This window comes from Pezoporus occidentalis, unplaced genomic scaffold (assembly GCF_034315485.1).
Source record: "Pezoporus occidentalis ecotype Australia unplaced genomic scaffold, CSIRO_AGI_Poc_V1 ctg119, whole genome shotgun sequence".
Lineage (NCBI taxonomy): Eukaryota > Metazoa > Chordata > Aves > Psittaciformes > Psittacidae > Pezoporus > Pezoporus occidentalis.
In genome coordinates, this window is record NW_026912983.1 from 1,736,366 (window position 1) to 1,755,111 (window position 18,746).

General features: G+C 41.4%; 1 protein-coding gene across 3 annotated transcripts in view; it reads right to left on the minus strand.

Annotated features, from left to right (window-relative positions):
- The window catches only part of MTOR (mechanistic target of rapamycin kinase), a 64,018-nt gene that overhangs the window by 7,634 nt on the left and 37,638 nt on the right, over nt 1–18,746 (minus strand). For all 3 annotated transcript variants that reach the window (XM_062604883.1, XM_062604880.1, XM_062604874.1), the window contains 18 exons: nt 17,465–17,565; nt 16,500–16,615; nt 15,091–15,168; nt 14,715–14,822; nt 12,521–12,646; nt 11,755–11,886; nt 8,136–8,251; nt 6,727–6,844; nt 5,771–5,977; nt 5,048–5,148; nt 4,694–4,790; nt 4,137–4,235; nt 3,696–3,818; nt 2,891–3,073; nt 2,093–2,227; nt 1,620–1,794; nt 1,266–1,401; nt 435–582 (listed from right to left, as the gene is read on the minus strand). In XM_062604883.1, coding sequence (XP_062460867.1) covers nt 435–582; nt 1,266–1,401; nt 1,620–1,794; nt 2,093–2,227; nt 2,891–3,073; nt 3,696–3,818; nt 4,137–4,235; nt 4,694–4,790; nt 5,048–5,148; nt 5,771–5,977; nt 6,727–6,844; nt 8,136–8,251; nt 11,755–11,886; nt 12,521–12,646; nt 14,715–14,822; nt 15,091–15,168; nt 16,500–16,615; nt 17,465–17,565 — 2,299 coding nt within the window. The remainder of the gene's footprint in view (nt 1–434; nt 583–1,265; nt 1,402–1,619; nt 1,795–2,092; nt 2,228–2,890; nt 3,074–3,695; nt 3,819–4,136; nt 4,236–4,693; nt 4,791–5,047; nt 5,149–5,770; nt 5,978–6,726; nt 6,845–8,135; nt 8,252–11,754; nt 11,887–12,520; nt 12,647–14,714; nt 14,823–15,090; nt 15,169–16,499; nt 16,616–17,464; nt 17,566–18,746) is intronic.

Consider the following 18,746-nt stretch of genomic DNA (forward strand, 5'->3'; position numbering starts at 1 on the left):
AATCCAAATAAATTTTCTGGGTTGGCACATGCTTTCCTGTTTGGCTGGCAATTCCAAATTTTCTAGTAATGTTCAGTGTCTCCAGACTAATTTTGGCCCTGTTGCTTAGACACAATGTTTGTAAATGCCAGCAGCGTGGCATCTTGTATAAGGCACATTACAGTCCCACATAATTCCAAACACATTTTAGTCACCAGATGGTACCAACTTGTGGTCACTGCCAAAACAGGAAAGGAGAAACAAATAAAAGCATGGCCAATTTTACCTCTTGGTAGCATTTTGTAACCCTTATTTGATATTTCTGCATTTATTGCAGGTACCAATAACAATCGGAGAGCAGGCAAAGGAAGAACAAGCTGAGCACCATTATTCTTCATTAAGACACCGGGGTCCTAAAAGAATGTACCAAGAACTCTGCCAGCTTTGGCCTTTACCCTCAGCATGATGCGATGTTCAATGTTGAGCAGGATCTTTTTCTTCTCTCTGTAGTCTCGTATGAGTGCGTGCAGTGTGTCACAGTGGGGGACCCAACCAATCAAGCCGGAATTTGTAGACAGTGGAATAACAGCATATCTCTGAATGCTACAGGAAAAAAAAAGGGAGAATCAGAGATCAAATTGTTGTTTATTGTGAATTGTTACATTTCAAGATGCGTAAAACAACTGCTACTAAATCTGATTCCGATCTAAATTGTCTCTTCAGCAGTTGCTCTGCTTTGCTTCTCTTCAAACAGGCCTGAAACATCCACTTGGATAGACTGCTGCCAGACAGGCTGCAGACATTCTCAAAGCTTACGTGGTTTCCACCAAAAGACTGCTTTCAGAACGTACATGTTGTATCACCCACAGTGATCTACTATTTGCACATGACATTTGATATGTTCATGCTTGACAGAGACTGTACAGAACTGCAGTCAGGGACTGTTCACCAAGCTACTTGGTGACTATAATGGAAAACTCCTTGCCAGACTCCCCTGTTCTCAGGCTCCTAAGGCAGTGCTCACAGTGTCTTGAAATAGAGGTTGCCTCAAAGACCATAACTATTTACAGGCTGGGATTTCAATTTAATAAAACAAACAATCCTCTCGGAACACAATTCCTCCTATTCTGAATTCTAGGACTGTTTTGGTCTTTCTTTTTTAATTAACTTTGTTCCAAGATTTGCCATTTCGTCACAAGCCAGCTGGTTGTGCCAAGGTCACTTGGACACTGCACCTACCTAGGGTGTCACTGTACACAAGCACACTGATTACCCACAGCACACACCTGAGGTTCTTACGAAGAGATGTGGGGTCATTTGCTAGCAGAGTGTTGACCAACCCAAAAAGCTGCATCACTCTTTCGTCTTGGCGAAGGTCTTCATGACCCTTCAGAAGGAAGACAAACTCATGTCCATTGCTTCCTGCAAAGGGGTTAATACACAAAAGTTCATTCTTGCTGAACAAACGGACAGGAGTAAATACGTGTGCACCCAAGAACTGGAAAATGTGGTAGTCAGACTGACCAGACCACTAAGAAATGTCTCATCTGAAAGGAAATGTAGAGGATGTTTTACCTGGTAAACATGAAGTTCGACTGTTTACATACTAAAAGAGCTAAGAGAAAACTGCTCTCTCTTACCCATTAATGTTAACTTCCTGGGCCGCTGCTTGGAGGTGATGACCTGCAGCGAGGGTGCAATGGACTGAATGCGTATGATGGGCTGGTTGGGATCGTACGTTCCTGGCACTGCCAGTTCCAGGTCCCGGCACATTAAGAGTTTTGGTGACACGTACTGTAGTTCCAAAGAAGTGAGCTACCGAAACCAGAAGAGATACAACCACAAGAATATCAGTTAAATCTCACTGATGAGATTCATTCTTCTCAATGAAGAGTTCATGCTGTTGAGGGACCTACAACAGCTCAGGCAACTGTCAATACTTCAGATGCTTGCAGGAAGTGCTGCATAAGCAGCAAACTTGCAGCAAATCATATGGAGATATTTCCAGAATACTGAGTTTGAATGTTTTTAATAACCAAAAAACATGCATCAAGGATTGGTATTGACAACTTGCACTGTAAGGTCCACAACAGAACTGTAACTCTCCCCATACCTGTGGTAGCTGCTTTGAGATCCGCCGGAATACATGGTAATAGAGATCCCAAGCCTGAGTTAGGTCTTTGACATTCCCTGATTTCATGTACTTCCTGCACCACTCCTGAGCTTCCATTAGGTCTCTGCCATAGGCCTAGGGAGGAAGTGAAAACAACAGAGGAAAAACATTTCTACAGACTATAGTGGAACAGGGAGAGAGCTCTTAACTGGCAAAGAGCATCACAGCCTATTTTCAAACTGCATTACAAATACTTGATCTCACATTTTTATAGCCTATCAGAACTAAAGATTCAGAAATTCCTGAATCCAAGACATTCACTGAGTTTATCAGACAACGTTGCTCACAAACAGATTTCATGTAGGAGGCAACAGAAGAAATGCAATCACCCTTTAACAGTAGACTCATAAACTCAAATTAATCCCTTTTGCTAACTTGAGAGAGGTCATCTCTACTATCTGTGCTAGTGGTTGCTGAAGTAAAGCAGACTGGAGTTAAAAGAACTAACTGCAGAACAGCTATGTTTTCTACACCCTATCAGACATCCAGCTGATATAAGACTACAGGGCAATCTGTACTACTGTAGCCCCTGTAGCACTGTAGTCCATCAAAGCGATACAGATCTGAACACAAATGTCAGTAAGGAAGTCTACATATAACGTAATGAGTCCCAAGAGATTTACTTTTTGTGTTAAGATTGCAAAGGTCCTTTGTAAGGTAAGGTAAGACATCTGGGGCAGGCTGCTGTCCTGCCTAGTTTTGAGGGCATGCAGAAGGTAGTTGGCCATTTGGTGATACCTGATTGAAGGATGTCTCTTTTAAAGTCTGAGGTCCACGCTCCATCATTGCATGAAGTGGTTCCAGCACCTCAAACATTCCCTTCACATTCCTTTCTCCAAAGTACAGACGAGATGCTTCTTCCAACCCTTCATGCCACATCTCATGCCAAAGGATGGCTACACGGATTAGCTCTTCACTCACCTGTTTTAGGACATGAAAAGCGATTCAATGCCTAAAGAAAAACACTATGACTCTATATTGACTTAAAAACACAAAGCTACTTTCTTCTTATGATTGCGTTTGTTGCTGGCAGCTAGAGGGAGCCACAAGAACTCCTACAATGCTGTTACACTTGTTTTTCTGCAAGGAGCTGAAGAGGCTTTTCTCACCTTATTTAATGCCTTTGACATTTATTTGTCTCGTTTGACCTGAAAGTATTACTTTTCATGTATTCATCAAAAAAAATTCATAGCACATGAATTAAATTACTCTTTCCATGAATTAAATTACTCTTTCCATGCTATGCTCTGTGAGTTTTGTTTTCACTTTTCATTATCTCTTTATGGAACAATGATTCTTCATTTATTTCTCCTCGAAATTTATTCATAAGGAGACACAAGAACTCAGTGTTCGAACATTATGGTTCTTTTTAAAGCATTCTGTTCAAGTTGTACTAATACTGTAACTTCTACCAATTGCAAAACCACCCCAAATTAATTGCACTAGAACAAAATCAACAATGAATGAGTCATTTTGTGTTGTTATACCTGTGGAACACCCATTGCTGAAACACAATACACTTTATGGTACACTAAGTACTCACCATCATTGCCTGCTGCACCAGAGTGTTACTGTGCTCACACATGTTTTTCAAGATCTTATTTGCAGCATTGTGGCGAGCAGTGGTTGTAGATTTAGAGGCCACAGTCAAAGGATAGATCAAAGCCTACAAGGGACATCAACCAATAATACTTTAGAACCATGCCAAAGAGCTACATGCATTGAAAGATTAGCAAAGTGTTAATAAATAACAGCTTTAAGGCTAGACAAGAGAAAGCAAGCTTGCTTCTGGAAAGAGGTGATAGGAATTTGCTATTAAAAGTCTTCCAATCTGAAAAGCTGACAAGACTTTAATTCACTGAGCAGCAGAATGACTTTGAGAGCCTGCATCACATTGGAAGAACAAAATGTGGTTTTAGCAGGTTTTGTTTAGCCTTAACTGGCTATCAGTCCTTGGAAATCCCTCCTCTCATGCAAAGCTTACCTGGGGATGGTACCGCCCAATGTCTGTGAGGAGCTGATGAATGAGACGTCCTACTAATGGTCGAGGGGTGTCAATTCTTGCAATGAGCTGAGGGATAACCTAGTAGTAAGGACAACTAAAATAAACACCCTTGTAATGTGTTTGGCTCATCATTTGTTCTGCCATCAATTAGAGACCTCACAGTCCCTGAAGCAGACACTCATCTTTGAAATGGTCAGAGGATAAACACAAAGTTCCAGTGTCAGAAACACAGAACAGCTCAGTAAGATCACAAGTGTTCTGTGCAAAACTTACATGACCCTGTTACGGAAAGAGTTAAGATGTGTCTTGAAGTGTAATGCTCAGGGAAGAAATAAAGCCTTTTTTCAGTTATTTACAAGAGCCATTCCATAAGGCAATAATCTGTTAAAGATGCTTGTTAGATCGGTTACAAATTATACTGCACACTGCTCTCACCTACAGAGGACTGTTTAGCAAGGCTTTATCATGGATATCATGCGACAAACCCCCAAGCTCCCTCAGAACTGAGATTCATCTTAGCCTGTTGTGTTCCTTACCTGCAGCCAAGTGTCTATTTGGATTGCCTTGACTCCTTCTACCAAAGCCTCATTCACATCAGGCCAATGGCCATAGTCAAACCACAGAGTAAGGACTCTGAAAAAGAGAAATACATTAGTTAGGAATGAAGCAAGATTTGACTCCAGTCAAATACTTTTAGACCCATTTACAAGTGACACTTCTTCCCAGAACCTACTGATAGCAGTATAAAGGCCAACCCACCTAACAAATTAGCTTGGACTGAAGCATTCTCTTAGTTCAACCATAACACCAAGAAGCAGGAACAGCATCTACCTGATGTTAAACCATGTGCCCTTATCAGGTGGATTTCATTTACTATGTGCTTTATGTACCTTAGAGTGTCTTGTAGATTGTTTCCTCGAGACAGAGATATGGAACGGAAGAAACCCTGGACAGCAGGGACTGTGTACATCAAGAGGGTCTTGGACAAATCCTTTTGGAATGAAAAATACTGCATTAGTTGTACATAAGCACATTGGTCCACATGAATCCTCAACACAGCAAGGGTAAAGAGGAAGAAACATGTGGACAAATAGGCCTAATACACAGTATAGTTGACTTCTGCTCATATTCTTCAAAGGAAATGTTGCTTCTGGAATTCTGGAAAGACTATACATAGGTCTTCCAGCCTGGAAAGGAACATACTGTGAAGTGATTTTATACTTCAGTCTGTTGGCAAAACTATGGCCAGCAAAGCAGCCTAAAAACTACAACCCTACTATAACTGGTAGGTAAAAGAGATTCCTCAGAGTCTTTCATGAAGTTCTTAAGCAGCAGAACCTGTTTATACACACACAGCATCACCTATAACAGCCATACATGCCTCTGCTTTAGTTCACAGTTAACTTACGATCATTTGTATTAGTTTAATCCTTTTAAACCCTTAAGACTGAGTTAACCTGGACCTCCTTACTTTTACTGTAAATTATGAGTACACACACAGACAAAGACAGCTTCCACAAGCCAGGTATGCATGGCAGCTTGTTCCCCATTGTAACATTTTACTTCTAAGCAGTAAATACCAATCTCTCAACATAAAGAGGAAAGAAGGGCACCTCAGTGACTTTCTTCTGCACTGGAGATGGGATGGGACTGTTCTCTGTGCTCTCAGCATCACTCTCACTATTGCTGCCCTCAGTGTTAGCACTGGTGATGCTGGCTCCACTAGCATGACGCAGCTTCTTCTTCTCATCTCTGGCCTGGTTTTGATGTTTGTAGTGAAGCACTGCTTCGAAGTTCATCACTGCCCAGGCATGCCAGGCCTGCCAACAAGAGAGAACAAAAGTCAGAAAGAAGATGAATCCTTTCTGCAACCTGTACTTTCTAATTATTAGAGATAATCATCTAACCTTTCTGAGTTCACAGACAACAGTAGTAAGTAATACCCTGCAGACAACCCAATGCTTTGCTTTCTCTAATTGCTTGTAGTTTTAACTGCCTTATTATCTTAAATAACATCAGGCGAGTTGTTGGCCAGGAGCTCTGTAGCAAAAATTACATCACATGCCATTCACATACAACTTAATTTTTCAAAGCTTAAAATAAATATGTTAGGACCAGGGGAGGTGTAGTTGGAAGGAATGCAGGATATGGCTGCCCCAGAGAAGAGCTGGCACCAAATATTAATTGAAACTTCACAACCCTGAAATCAAAGGCTCTTTGGAGAGTTAGCAACAAGGCTACTTTCTAGTTCAAGTATACAGAGTGAGAATAAGTTCATTTTTTTCCATTTAGATTATCCTTTCTCCTTCACTGTTAACTGACAGGAGAGAGAGTCCCAAAAGCAAGAACAGAAAATGAATTGTGGCCTAGTTCTACAAGCCAGATAAAATTCTAGACAGGAATCTCACTGTTGCCTTGGGCTGCTTTCTCTGTGGTTTTAATTGTACTCGCAGTAACAAGGCAGACAGCTACAGGAGATCTTCCTATGAACACCTTCCTTTGCTGTAGTATGGGATGTGATCAAATTTACTCATCTCTGCAATGGTACTGGAGGCTTTTCCTTACTGACCTTGTACCAGTTGCGATCATGCTCTGTTGCAGCACTGTAGTATTGCAAGACTTTGGGGATGGTACTCTCATTGATGCCTTGCAGGTTCAGCTGCCACTCACCCAGCTTCAGGAAACACCTGGTTAAGCAAAGGGATTATTGACTCAGAACCTAGAATTGAAATGAAGCTTGCTGGATTAAGAGGCAAACTTCTTTATCTAAAGCCTGAAAGATATTTCAAGTGGTAAACCCACTCTCCTGCAGACTGGGAGCACATGTGTTAACACGAAAGGTTCAAAACACCTACATCTTACTTCTAAGTGTGGAACTAACCAGTAAGTGGTTTAATTTTCAGGGAGAAAGGGGTCAAACTTTCCTCCTCACATCAGTTATAAAATAAGAAGCAGCTAACAGGAGCATCAGAAGACTTCATTGCTATTGATAACATGCACACAGCATTTGTGCTGGCTAGCCATACTTATCACCATACCAAGTAGCCTTCTGGAGAGAACAGTGACAGACCAACAGTGGAAACACAGAGCGACTGCTCTTCCCCCAAGCCAGAACCCCATTAAGCCATCCCCTCCCATAGAAAAGGGAAAACAACATATTTTTACTGCAGCAGGGTGGGGCTGTGAAGGTTTGTGCAAAGCTTAATACTTTGTTCCCTCAGCAGGCTTTAAATACCACAGTTACACAGCTGCCCTTTCTAGATTTTGAGTTTTCCAGAAAGCATTGTGCAACAAAAATAGTGTGTGCAGTTCATTACTCACATCTTCTGTGACGGTCACTCTGAAAAACTTAGATGACAGTGTTATCAAATTCCCATTCTCATAAAATCAAATTAAGTGCAGACCTCCTTTAAAAAAAGCCAACCTTCGGTTGCAAGCCCTGTGTAATTGCTTCTTTAAATTAGGAACAACGGATCTGGCACCTCCAGATGCATAGAGGAAATGGAGATTATAAAATGTGGTTTTAATGCAAAAATATTTTCAGAGACCATCACATGCTGGGCACCTCTTGCCCAAAGCACTGCTGTTTTATTAAGGGCACACGCTGCCAAGCACAGATGTGCCAAGCATGTGGGAAGTGTTTCTTTCCTACTGACTGGATGTCCTGAAAACCAAATAGCCATGCTGAGAGTTCTGCCTTCTGCCAGCGAGTCACAGTGCTGGAAAAATCCAACCAGCTGCCAGAGACAAAGACAAGCTTGTTTACACTGATGTGTCACAATAACATTCACTGAAAATTATCTAATAGGTAAGAATGTTAATACCAAAGGGGTCTCTACCAGAGAAATGAGAAGCAATCCTTTTAATCAAAGTATGGGTCTCATCTAAATGTGCCATCTGCATGGACCCTGCAATCTCATCAGGAAAGACATCAGCTTCACTAAACAGCTAAAGGGGATCCAAACACCAGATGCTGACCGTGCCATGAGCTTGTGGAGCTCCTGCTTGTGCTGCTGGTCCTCGGTTGCAATAGCGTGTTGCGCCTGCTGCTGCATTGTCTGCACGAAGTGCTGCATGTGCTGGAACGCATCGATCTGCAATGGGATGATGGTTGCAGTAAGGACCACAGGGGTTAAATACAACTTCACAAGATGGGAAAACAATGTGGAAATCAACTTTCACTGAAAGCAAAAACTACATTTTGTTTCCTTTCAAAGCTCTTTAGCCTTTTACATCCTTCTAAAACCAGTTTATACTCTGTGTATGTAGCACCAAGTAAATGAAGAGGTGAGAGAGTCTCCACATCTCAGAAATCTGGCCACTGAATTGCTACACTGAGGAGCAAAGAACTGCTTCATTCCAATGCTAGGCTCACGTTCATGTCATACACTCAGTCAAAAGCAAACCCGACCATAAGATAAGCCACCATTGTGCTCTGATGTGCAAGAACTTAACTCTGGCAAAGTGACAATGTCACCTGTACAAGAAGCAGTAGAGAATGTCCTGTTACTGCTCATGCAGAGTGAGGTTCTACTATGATATAGAGACATCCTATTTGCAATTGAGCAGGGACATTGAAAACAGTCCAGCAATTCCAACAATCAAGTTCACAGCTTACAACCTGTATCTGACCAGGTCACCATAATAACAGACAGGATCACAATTCAGAGAAGCCTCCCTATAACGTGCTATGGCCTGAAACAGAATAAATGATTTGACAAGATAACGCCTAAAGGAAAAGTTGCAGCTTCCTGATCTTCCCTCCTAACCCCTCAGCTTTGGCGAGGCTTCCAGTACATACCATGGGATGTAAACTTTGAGTTGTTTCAATAAATTAAAGCCTTGAAAACTGTTTAAAAAATACAAATGTACCTTGCTCCTTTGCCAGCAGATTACATAAGGCAGTAGTGCTAAAGCAACTTGCACTACCAAATTTTGAGGGAATTCTCTTTTTGAAATTCCTTGGAAAGAATTATGGGGTAAGAAACCCCAAAATTAAACATTTAATGAAAATACAGTATGCATGCTTCAATGGAAACAATTAAAGCTCTTGCAATCTGCAAGATCATTTTAGTGTGAGGTGTCCCTGCCCATGGCAGGGGGGTTGGAACTGGATGATCTTAAGGTCCTTTCCAACCCTGACTATTCTATGATTCTATGATTTCAGGTCAGAAACTGTATAATATGCTTTCAAGCCTCAAATTTACTTCTGTTCCATCTACAGGAATAAGCTACCTTAGAATGAGGTCAGAACCACCTGAGCTGACATGCCTCATCTATCCTGCACAAGTCAATTGTCAGGAAAAGGGTAATATATTAGCCCAGGGTGCAATAAAAGAAAGCAAAGTAAAGAAAGTATCACTCATTAACAGGGGCCATGCCATAGCCTGTAACCTAGATACTTGGTTAGAAGGGGGCAGGAGGGAAACAGCATTCTTATAAATAATTATGCTGTTATTTCTTAAAAACAGACAAAAGGATACTGCCAAACAGTTACATGCCCCTCTCGTATCTGCACACACCCAGCAATCCATTCTTTAGTTTCCATTAACACTCAAAACTGATCACCATAAACCAACAGGCAGAGCACTTAAGGCTGAGACAACAACTGAATTGCTAAGTCTGCACGCAGCCTTGTTCTGGTATATGTCTGCAGAATGCAGCTGCTGCCAAAGGTCCCTGTTAGAAGAAATGCAATAGGCTTTACTTATCCATCTTTTTATATGTGCAAGAAAAGATTCTGCAAGTGCTATGAGGCTGGTTTCCATCTAGATGCCAGATCCAGCAGGAAGAAAACTGGCAAGTAAAGAAAAGGCTTTAGGTCAACCAACCTAACTTGAACTCCTCAGCTAGAGAATATGGTCATTTCCTACCATAGCAACCTACTTCAGCAGCTTATTACTTAGGATACCAAATCAAGTGAACACACAGAGCTATATGAACTCTGGTCTACATTCCCCACTGGGTACAACTACGTATTATTTAGTTAATGACACTCAACAAGGACATCAGGATACACCCAACCATATAATGCTCCTGGTACCAGAATTCTCTAAACACTTTCAAGTGTTTATACCAAACACTGAGAGTCACTCCAGACTGCAGACTTTATTGTACCCTAATATAGCTTCTTCTGTCTCAGAGCAGCACCTTTAACCATGCATTTTAAGTATCTAATTTCCAAGTGCCTCCAAGGACTGAACCATTGACTCAGCCCTTCCTGCAGAAGAGCGCTCAGAGAAAGGGCTGAGCCTTGCATGCAGGTCTAGGATTAGTGCTAGCTTGGGTAAAGTATCCCTCCCTCAGCACTGTAAACACCACCCAGTTTTAATGTGTTAGAAGGAAAAAACCCAAACCCTTAGACACAGAGCTTACGTACTGTATTTAAATAGGAAATCATTCAGTGAGCAAGAGGAGGCAATTCTAACCACATCTGTTCCTCCTTCCCATCTTTGCTGCTTTTCTGATCTTTTATTTTCTCCTGTCTTCCTGGGCTCCTCATATTCTTGCATCAGTTTAGTTTAGATACATTCTCTTTTCCACCCCCTTTATCTTTATGCCTTCTTTCATTCTGCTTTCTACAACTGTATCAGTTTCCTGTATCTTGTCCATTTCTTTAGCACAGGCTAAACACAAAGAAGTCCCCTTCCACTTGCAGACACAAGCAGAGAAGACCCATATGCTTCTTGGGTCATTTACTGAAGCAAGTGAGAGACCACTGCATGATTTTACAAAGCCAATAGAACAGGGCCTCAGCAGCAGCTCCTTCTGGTTTTTACATTCAAATGAGAATAGTTAGGTCATGCAATGTTCCCATAGCAATGGCTCTGCTCCAGTGCTGGCAATCCCAAAGACAGGAAAAATAAAAAAGATGTGGCAGAATATGAGGATAAATGGAGGCTTTAATGTATATTAAAAAAAAATAGATACGTTATCCAGTCTGGAGCTTATTGGATTTGATTATGTAAATTCTCCCTGTGTTGCAATGTCAAAAACATTCACCCCAGGCTCTTTGGAGCCAAATTGCTCCCATGACAAAACCCTATGTACTTTTCAGCTGTCTTTCAGTTAGAAATTTTCAATAATGTCCTTAATAGAAGTCAGTTCTGCTCAGCAACTAAGTACAAACTGTTCAGGATGCTTGTCTGTAAGACTGGTAATAAAGACCCCCTTTTCAACATGTAACCCTGCCCATAGGTACAGTGTGGAAACCTGGCAATCAGAACAGTGGATGAAAAGTCAAGTACAAGCCCACACAGTAAAACCCTGGCGAGGACAGAAGAGCTACTACTATAGACCATTAATCTTGGCTGCATCCCTTGGGTACCTGATACTGGTTTAGTAAAAATAATCTTTCCATTTAGGAAATAAAATTAGGGCCAGGCCTTCCCTGTCACTACAGCGTTGTAAAGGAAGATTTCAAAAGCTTATCTTCTGAAGAACAATAAGGAAAGGGATTCATGATGCTTTTTTAGGTGAGCAAAAATAACACCTTCAGCCTTGACGTTGTTCAGGGGATTATGAAGAGCTCATGTGTGTGCCACAGCACAAAACCTGAGCAATGAAACATAAGGAGTATGATGATGCTCTTCAGTACCTTGCGGGCGCTCTTCCACATGTGCTTCATGTATGCATAAGTCACCTGGGGATGAACTGTTGGAAGTGGGTGATCCAGCTGTCGAGATGGATCTACCCCCAAGAGCAGGACAAGTGTCTTATGGGCCAAAGCCTGAAGAAAGTTGCAAAGAGAAAAAGCAGATTAAAACAAGCTCACTCGTACCTCCATTTCATATTGATCACAGACCTACCTGCCACTAAAAATATACCTCCAACCCTCCAGATAAAACAAACAGCAGCTTTTTTACTGCTCCCTGGACTCATAAGAATATCACATAATAAACCATACGTCTTCACTGGGATCAGAGCATTAGATTCTCATTTCAGAAGCCAGTAGAGAGTGTGAAATCTCTGTTGCAAGTAGTTTTGGTAATAAATCTTGTGGTGAATATTGAAATAGGATTTTAATGTTCAACGATAACAACATTGCTAAAGCACTCTGTCAAATCTACAATGTAGAGAGCACTATTATAACTACCAATGCTGTATGAGAACTTTCAGGTATAGCATCCAATAAAAATTGGGCTCCAAGGCTCCCAGGTCCCACAAAAACAACCTTGGCTACAAGGAGGAACTCTACACCGGTTACAGTTTTAGCTTTTAAGCAACTGACCAGTCTCTCCCTCAGAGGTGAGCCCATCCCATTTGGACAATTAAAGTGCTTGGAAATGCTCAAGGTTGAAGCAGCAAAACAAAGCCAACTGTTTAAAAAGCTGCTCTAGAGGGTAGAGCCTGATCATGCTCACCAGTCTCCCACTCTTGCCACACAAGCTGGCATACTTGAGCCAAGTTCTCATGTCCTCATGGGGATTTACAACAAGGGATCGGACCATCAATATTCTTTGCCAGTCTTCCACAATTCGTTGGCAGCCCTGAGAGAAAAAAAGAAGAGAGAACCTGTTAGTGTTTCATTTCCAATCTACTCCACAGAGCCTTAATTCAGAATCTGAAGGGACTTTTCCCAAGATGGGAGACTTTAGCACCCACAGTTCACAGCAGGCCAACATTACAAAGTAAGTGGCTATTTCTTTAACACTAATGTGTGGAGAAGGTTAAGTCCTTGACTCTTGTTCTCTATAGCCAGCTCAGTGTTTGAAGTCTAACAATATCCTCTAATGGAAAAAGGAGAAAAGCTTCTGAAGCAGAAATGCATCCAAAAATCAGAAAAGCTCTCTGTGCAATTCCAAAACAAGTAGAGAGTTTTATAACCTTTTTCAACCTAGTTTTAAAGCCTATTTTGGTTTAAACACTGACAAATCTCAAGATGGTACAAAACCAAACTGTTGCAAAGATATTTTTGTTATCACCCTTTTTCTTCTCCTTGCATGTGTTGCTCTTAGAGGCTGGCATGACTGAACTGCTAACTCTGCCAGAAACTGCAGTTCCAACTGCTATGCTGCTTGTGCAAGCACTGTCTGGTTCTTGCTGTCTGAAGGGAGAAGCACAACAACATTGTCAGAGCAGGATGAGTCTGTATTTCGGATGTCCAAGGATGCTGTAAGAGAAGTAGAACTGTGGAAGGTACAGTAACAACCAAATACATGATGCTTGCTGTAATGGCCAAGTGCTTCAGTGATGCTCTGAAGTTTGTATCAATCCAGAGACTACTAAGACTTAGCTTAGAGGTAAACAAAAGAATTTCCAATGGCATCAAGCACTCTGGCACCAAAACACCTATTTCTTTCCCTTTCCCCCCCATACTGAGGGCTGGGAAGCTAGGCAACGCTTGTTCCTTAACACCCAGTTAAACCTAGTCCAATAGGCGTTTTAAAATTATTAAAAAGCAGCTATAAAATGTCCAAGAACTGTATGTACTGCTTTTAGGACTATAAACAGCTGTAGTCAGACATTACACTTCCTGTCACTCTCAATTTCAGGAATGGTCCCGAGCTTTTCCAGACAGGAACGCAGATGGGAGACTAAAAGCTTTGTCACAGTTTCCCAAACAGCTACAAAATAGGCAGCAGTAACAGCCTTTCATAAGGAGGCAGATAAAGAAATCAAGAGTGAGGAACTCTGCTCAGGGAGGAACTCTTCCTCCAGGCAGCATATTGGAAGCTGGTGTAATGAAAGCATTTTGCCCTAATTATGCCTTTTTGCGTCCTCTCCTTGCCTTGCAGGAATCACCTCTTTAAACAGTATTCCTGTAGGAACAACTTCAGCTGATGATGTTCACTTTCACTGGAGGGATGCCTCCTGTAAGAAAATAGTCTCCAAACATTTGGCTGATTTAAATCTTCAGAGGTGCTTTGGATTGTTGCTGTTTAGAGTAAGAAAGGTACAATCTTCTCTTTAAATACAGGAAACGCAGCATTGCTACAGGTCTTTTAAGTGGACAAGGCTAATCACAGAATCAGTCTCACTCAGGTTGGAAAAGACCTTTAAGTTCACCAAGTCCAACCATAAACATAACACTGCCAAGTCTACTGCTAAGTCAAGTCCCTGAGTGCCACCAGTCAATTGGAAATGTCCTTGTAAGAGAGCAAAACAAGAGGAACAGGGCAATCTTTTACAAACACAAATTCTCTGTCCAGTTTTCCAGCACTGTGAGAGAATGTGCTCCTTCAAATGCAGCCAGCCAGGTAAAAAGTTCAAACTAGCCTTATCCAAACCAGTATTGCCAGGTGGGATCCAACATTGAGATAAACAGCCTTGGAGCTGTTACTAGTGTCTCCATTCTGTACACATCTATTTCAAGCTTAAATCACCTTACTAAATGTCACATCAGTAGACACCTCAGGAGCATTAACCAAAACCAAAAACCACCAGGACAAATGCAAAGGAGAAAGCACGTAGCCCTGTAAGCATATATGCTATTAGGAGAAAAAGAGAAACGGGAAGACTTGCTGAGCCATCATGCTGATTCGAAAGGAAGCTGTTCACATCAGCACATCACACAGCACATCAGCATCTCCATCCTTGATCTTTACATAGATGTACCTGCAGTCTTTCCCACCAGATCTGGCGGATGATCTCACGGCGCTCCGGTACAAGTTTATACTGGATAACCTCTTCCAGCTCTGACAGCATTTGGCAGGATACCATAGCCTGAAGGAAACAATCACATTCCATTCCAATCACTACAAAGCACATCTATAATTAAGGAACACTATTTTGGCATCAAAATCTTAAGTACATATGCTGCCCAACAGGTAAAGAATCCCCTGCTATATACTGGTATTTAGACAATCATAGAATCACAGAGTGGTTTGGGTTGGAAAGGACCTTAAATACAAGCACTACTCAGAAGTTTTAGGCAACTTCTAAAAACAGTCTGAAGCAGCAATGAGGAGAATGAAGGCTGAGACACACTTACCCCATAGGCTCGACTGTAGCTCTCTCCTGCCATGGCAGTCAGCTCAGCATCTAGCAGATCTCTGGCTTTGTCAATGCACTGAAATAGAACAACATATTGGTGCAAATGCAGTATGTTTTATCTAGAGCCAACTGATGGAACTGCTATTCATCTGCTCCATCTCATGGCTTTGTTCCCCTTCTTCAACAAGAACCATGGAAGGATGCTACCAATAGAAGGATTTGGCAGGAAAATAGGAGAAGTCAATGGGGTTTCATTAATTACCTGCACAGTTTGAAATTTGTACTAAGAAATACTAAACTGCAGTATTTCTAATCCTACTGCCATGTAGGGATCATCATCAGTAACATTTATAGAGAGAAAGAGAAGCTCACATTTTAGTGCAGGAGAGTCATTTACAAAAAAGCCTCAAGACACATCATTTGATAATACACAGGGATAGAAAATAGCTTTCTGTTTTATGTAACCCAACAGGTTTTCATGAATTTTACAGGACAGCAAATTCCATTCTCTCTCCTCCAAGATATGCTCTTCAAGCATGAAATAAACCCAGCTCTGGTTCCAGCCATTATATAATCTCTCACCTATAGTTTTTCCTGTTCAAAATGTTAAAGGTTAATCACAAACTCTACACCTCTGAATGCCTGGCTAATTTTACTGGGCACATCACCCAAAAATCCACATAATGGTTTTGACAGAGCAGATTGAATTGCTCCTTTATCTAAGCTGGCAAGCCAGCACATAACAATTCTGAGAAATGGTACTTGAGCTTCTTTGGAAAGTAAATAACACGCTCCACGTTTATAGAAGGGAAAAAGTCACTCTGCAAAACTCCTCTGTGAGAAACCATGCCAATATGGATGTGTTTAACAGAATTTCTTACCTTGATTTCTCCTATCAATCTAGGATTTGTAATTGTTACCAGAAAAATGAAAGGAAAAATTCTGGTACATGATGGATACAAACAATTCACTGAAAAAGCTGCAACAGACAGAAGTACACAGAACATCTATGAAGAATCTTATGTGTGTCTTAAGGCACAAATGCCTTTTACCAAGTTTTACCTCTGCTGAGATAACCCTTTCTCTAGAAAACAGACACAGAAGTGAAGAAGCCCGAGTGCAACATTCTTACGCTCTGCAGCACTGAACCACTACTATCTGTACATATATTCAGTCCTGTGTTTACACATATATTCATGTGGTTTACATATATTCAGCGCTGTTTCAGTGCTGGAAATACAGCATAAGCTCAATCACTAAGGTTTAATACATAATAGAATAAAAAGGTTTTGGGCAATTCATAGGTTATTTAAGACAGGCTGTTTAAAGCCATTGTCTTTCCATGCAGCAGTATAGCCTAGTACAACTTAGCCTAGGTTTTGGGAAGCCAACAAGGAAGACAATTACCTGTTGAGCCAGTGAGAAGAGGTCCTGATGAAGAGCCAATACAGCCCTGTAGAAAGCACCATCATGGGTGTCCCTTGGGATCATGCAGGTATATTCTTCCATGCTATCCCACTGACCTGCAGAGACAGATATCCTCAGTTATACAACAGCTTTCTCTGCAACAGGACTATGCTATAGTGTGGTTAGGTTTCAGCAACTAGGCCTGAATGCTGTGTGGACTTCTACATATAAGTCAGGTCTCCAGAAGCTTGTCTTTGGCAGGGACAGTCTGTGTTATATACAGAAACTGTATATATACATACACATAAACTGTATCTATACACAGACAATGTTATAGACAAGCAAAACCACTGGCATTTTCTTTTAGGCAAATTATTAACCTCATAGAAAAGGTTCTTGCACTCCTTGTAATGAAGAAGTTGAAATGGTGACGTTTCCAGAAATTTGAGTGAATTAGTGTCCAGAAAGAAGAGATGATTTTTTTCTCAGCACAGACTGGCAGGCAGCAAGTGATTTAGAAGCTTCTCCAGTAAACTGCTGGCTATCAACATAACAGATAGTTGGACCATTTATAGATTTATTCCATTGAAGACTGTCTACTCAGCAGACACAACTTAGCAAAATGCCCAACAGCTTGTTCTAGTTTGTAAATAAGAGTCTGACACAAATCTGAGAAATTCTATGAATGTCATTCCACATCTGAGCGATGTTCAATGTAAGACTAAGTAAAAGGGACCAGTTAAGCAACTGATCATCTGCTCAGACCAGTAAGATGGTCTCTTTGTTACTTGAGACCATGCTGGGAGACCTTATGTAAATGTAGTGTTTAATGATGTTTCATTGCCCAACGTAAAAAATTTTGTACTTTGATTTTGCTGTTTCTTACATTTTGGAGTTCTGCAATTAAAACTATCTGTGCTCCCACACTGTGAGCTGTCATATCCCACCACAGAAGGATACATTACCTAGACCCCAGGCAGCAGCAGCAGCCATCCTAGCCATCTTAGCTTGAGTTTCATCATTGACCTGTGTCCACTTTTCACAGCACTGTTGGTGGAGCTGCCCCCTAAGAAGAATCCACAATTCTGGATCAGCCAAAAGCCTCTTCTAAGAGCTTCACCTTGTTAAACAACCGCTCTCCAGAGATAAGATAACCACCAGCCCCATCATTCCTTATAGAGTGGCGAACAAGATTCTTCTCCTTTGGCCAGCTCAGACATGCTAGGCTGATGACAAAGATCCTATCATCAGAGAATTTCAAGGCACGCTGTGATTTGAACACAAAACGCCAGACAAAGGTTTGCATTTGTTCCTCAGCAGTTAGCAAAGACTACTTTACAAACTGAACTGTCAACGCCAATCTACAAATACACAAAACAACCCAAACCATTCCCAAGAAGAAACCAAACCACACCAAACGAGGAACACTTACAGTTTTCTTGCAAGTGTCAGTACCAGAAACATATGATGTGAATAGCTTGTGCATGGCTCCTGCTATCAATTACTTTGGATAAACACATCGTCAAGTTTGAAGACAGAGACTAGAGAATCAGTGCTGCTGTAACCTTGTAGGAAGGCTCATCACGGCAAGATCTCAGTGGGGAACTGAATCTTTCATTTCCAATGGAAAGGAAGCATCAGGATTTTCTATATTATTACTTTGAAATCAACTGGGAATGCTCCATTAATCAAACTAATTTCTGTGGGTGTTGCAGTTCCTGAATTTCTCAGGCTGGATACTCTGCAGCAGTGGAATAACTGCCAACTGTGTGGGAGACCACCTTGCCATCTCCACTGTCGTCTTCTCCCCTCCCCAAAAGGAAGATGAGTTAGTCAAAGAGAACCAATGGGTTGCCACAGGCAAGACAGTCATTCTGACAGATTAATGGCCCAGGAGGGAAAAAAACCCAAACCCCAAACCCACAAAAGTAATGAGAAAACAAGCCAAACCTAGCAACAGCAGTAAATCAGGACCTCATGGATGCTAATACAGTGGTACGGCTCTTGCAGATGTAACTGCATCAGGAGACAAATGGCTGGGAATATTTTGGCTGTCCTTCCAAAACATCACTGCACAGAATAGTGAAATAATGATGCTGCATAGTATCAGTTCTGGATTAACTGTCATACTCTGCAAGCAGACTCCAGCAGCACAAAGAGTTGAATTGAACACTATGGAAGAATACCAGTAGGCAAACCACAGTACCCTCAGCCTCAGGATGATGTCTCTACAGCCAGTTGCAAGGT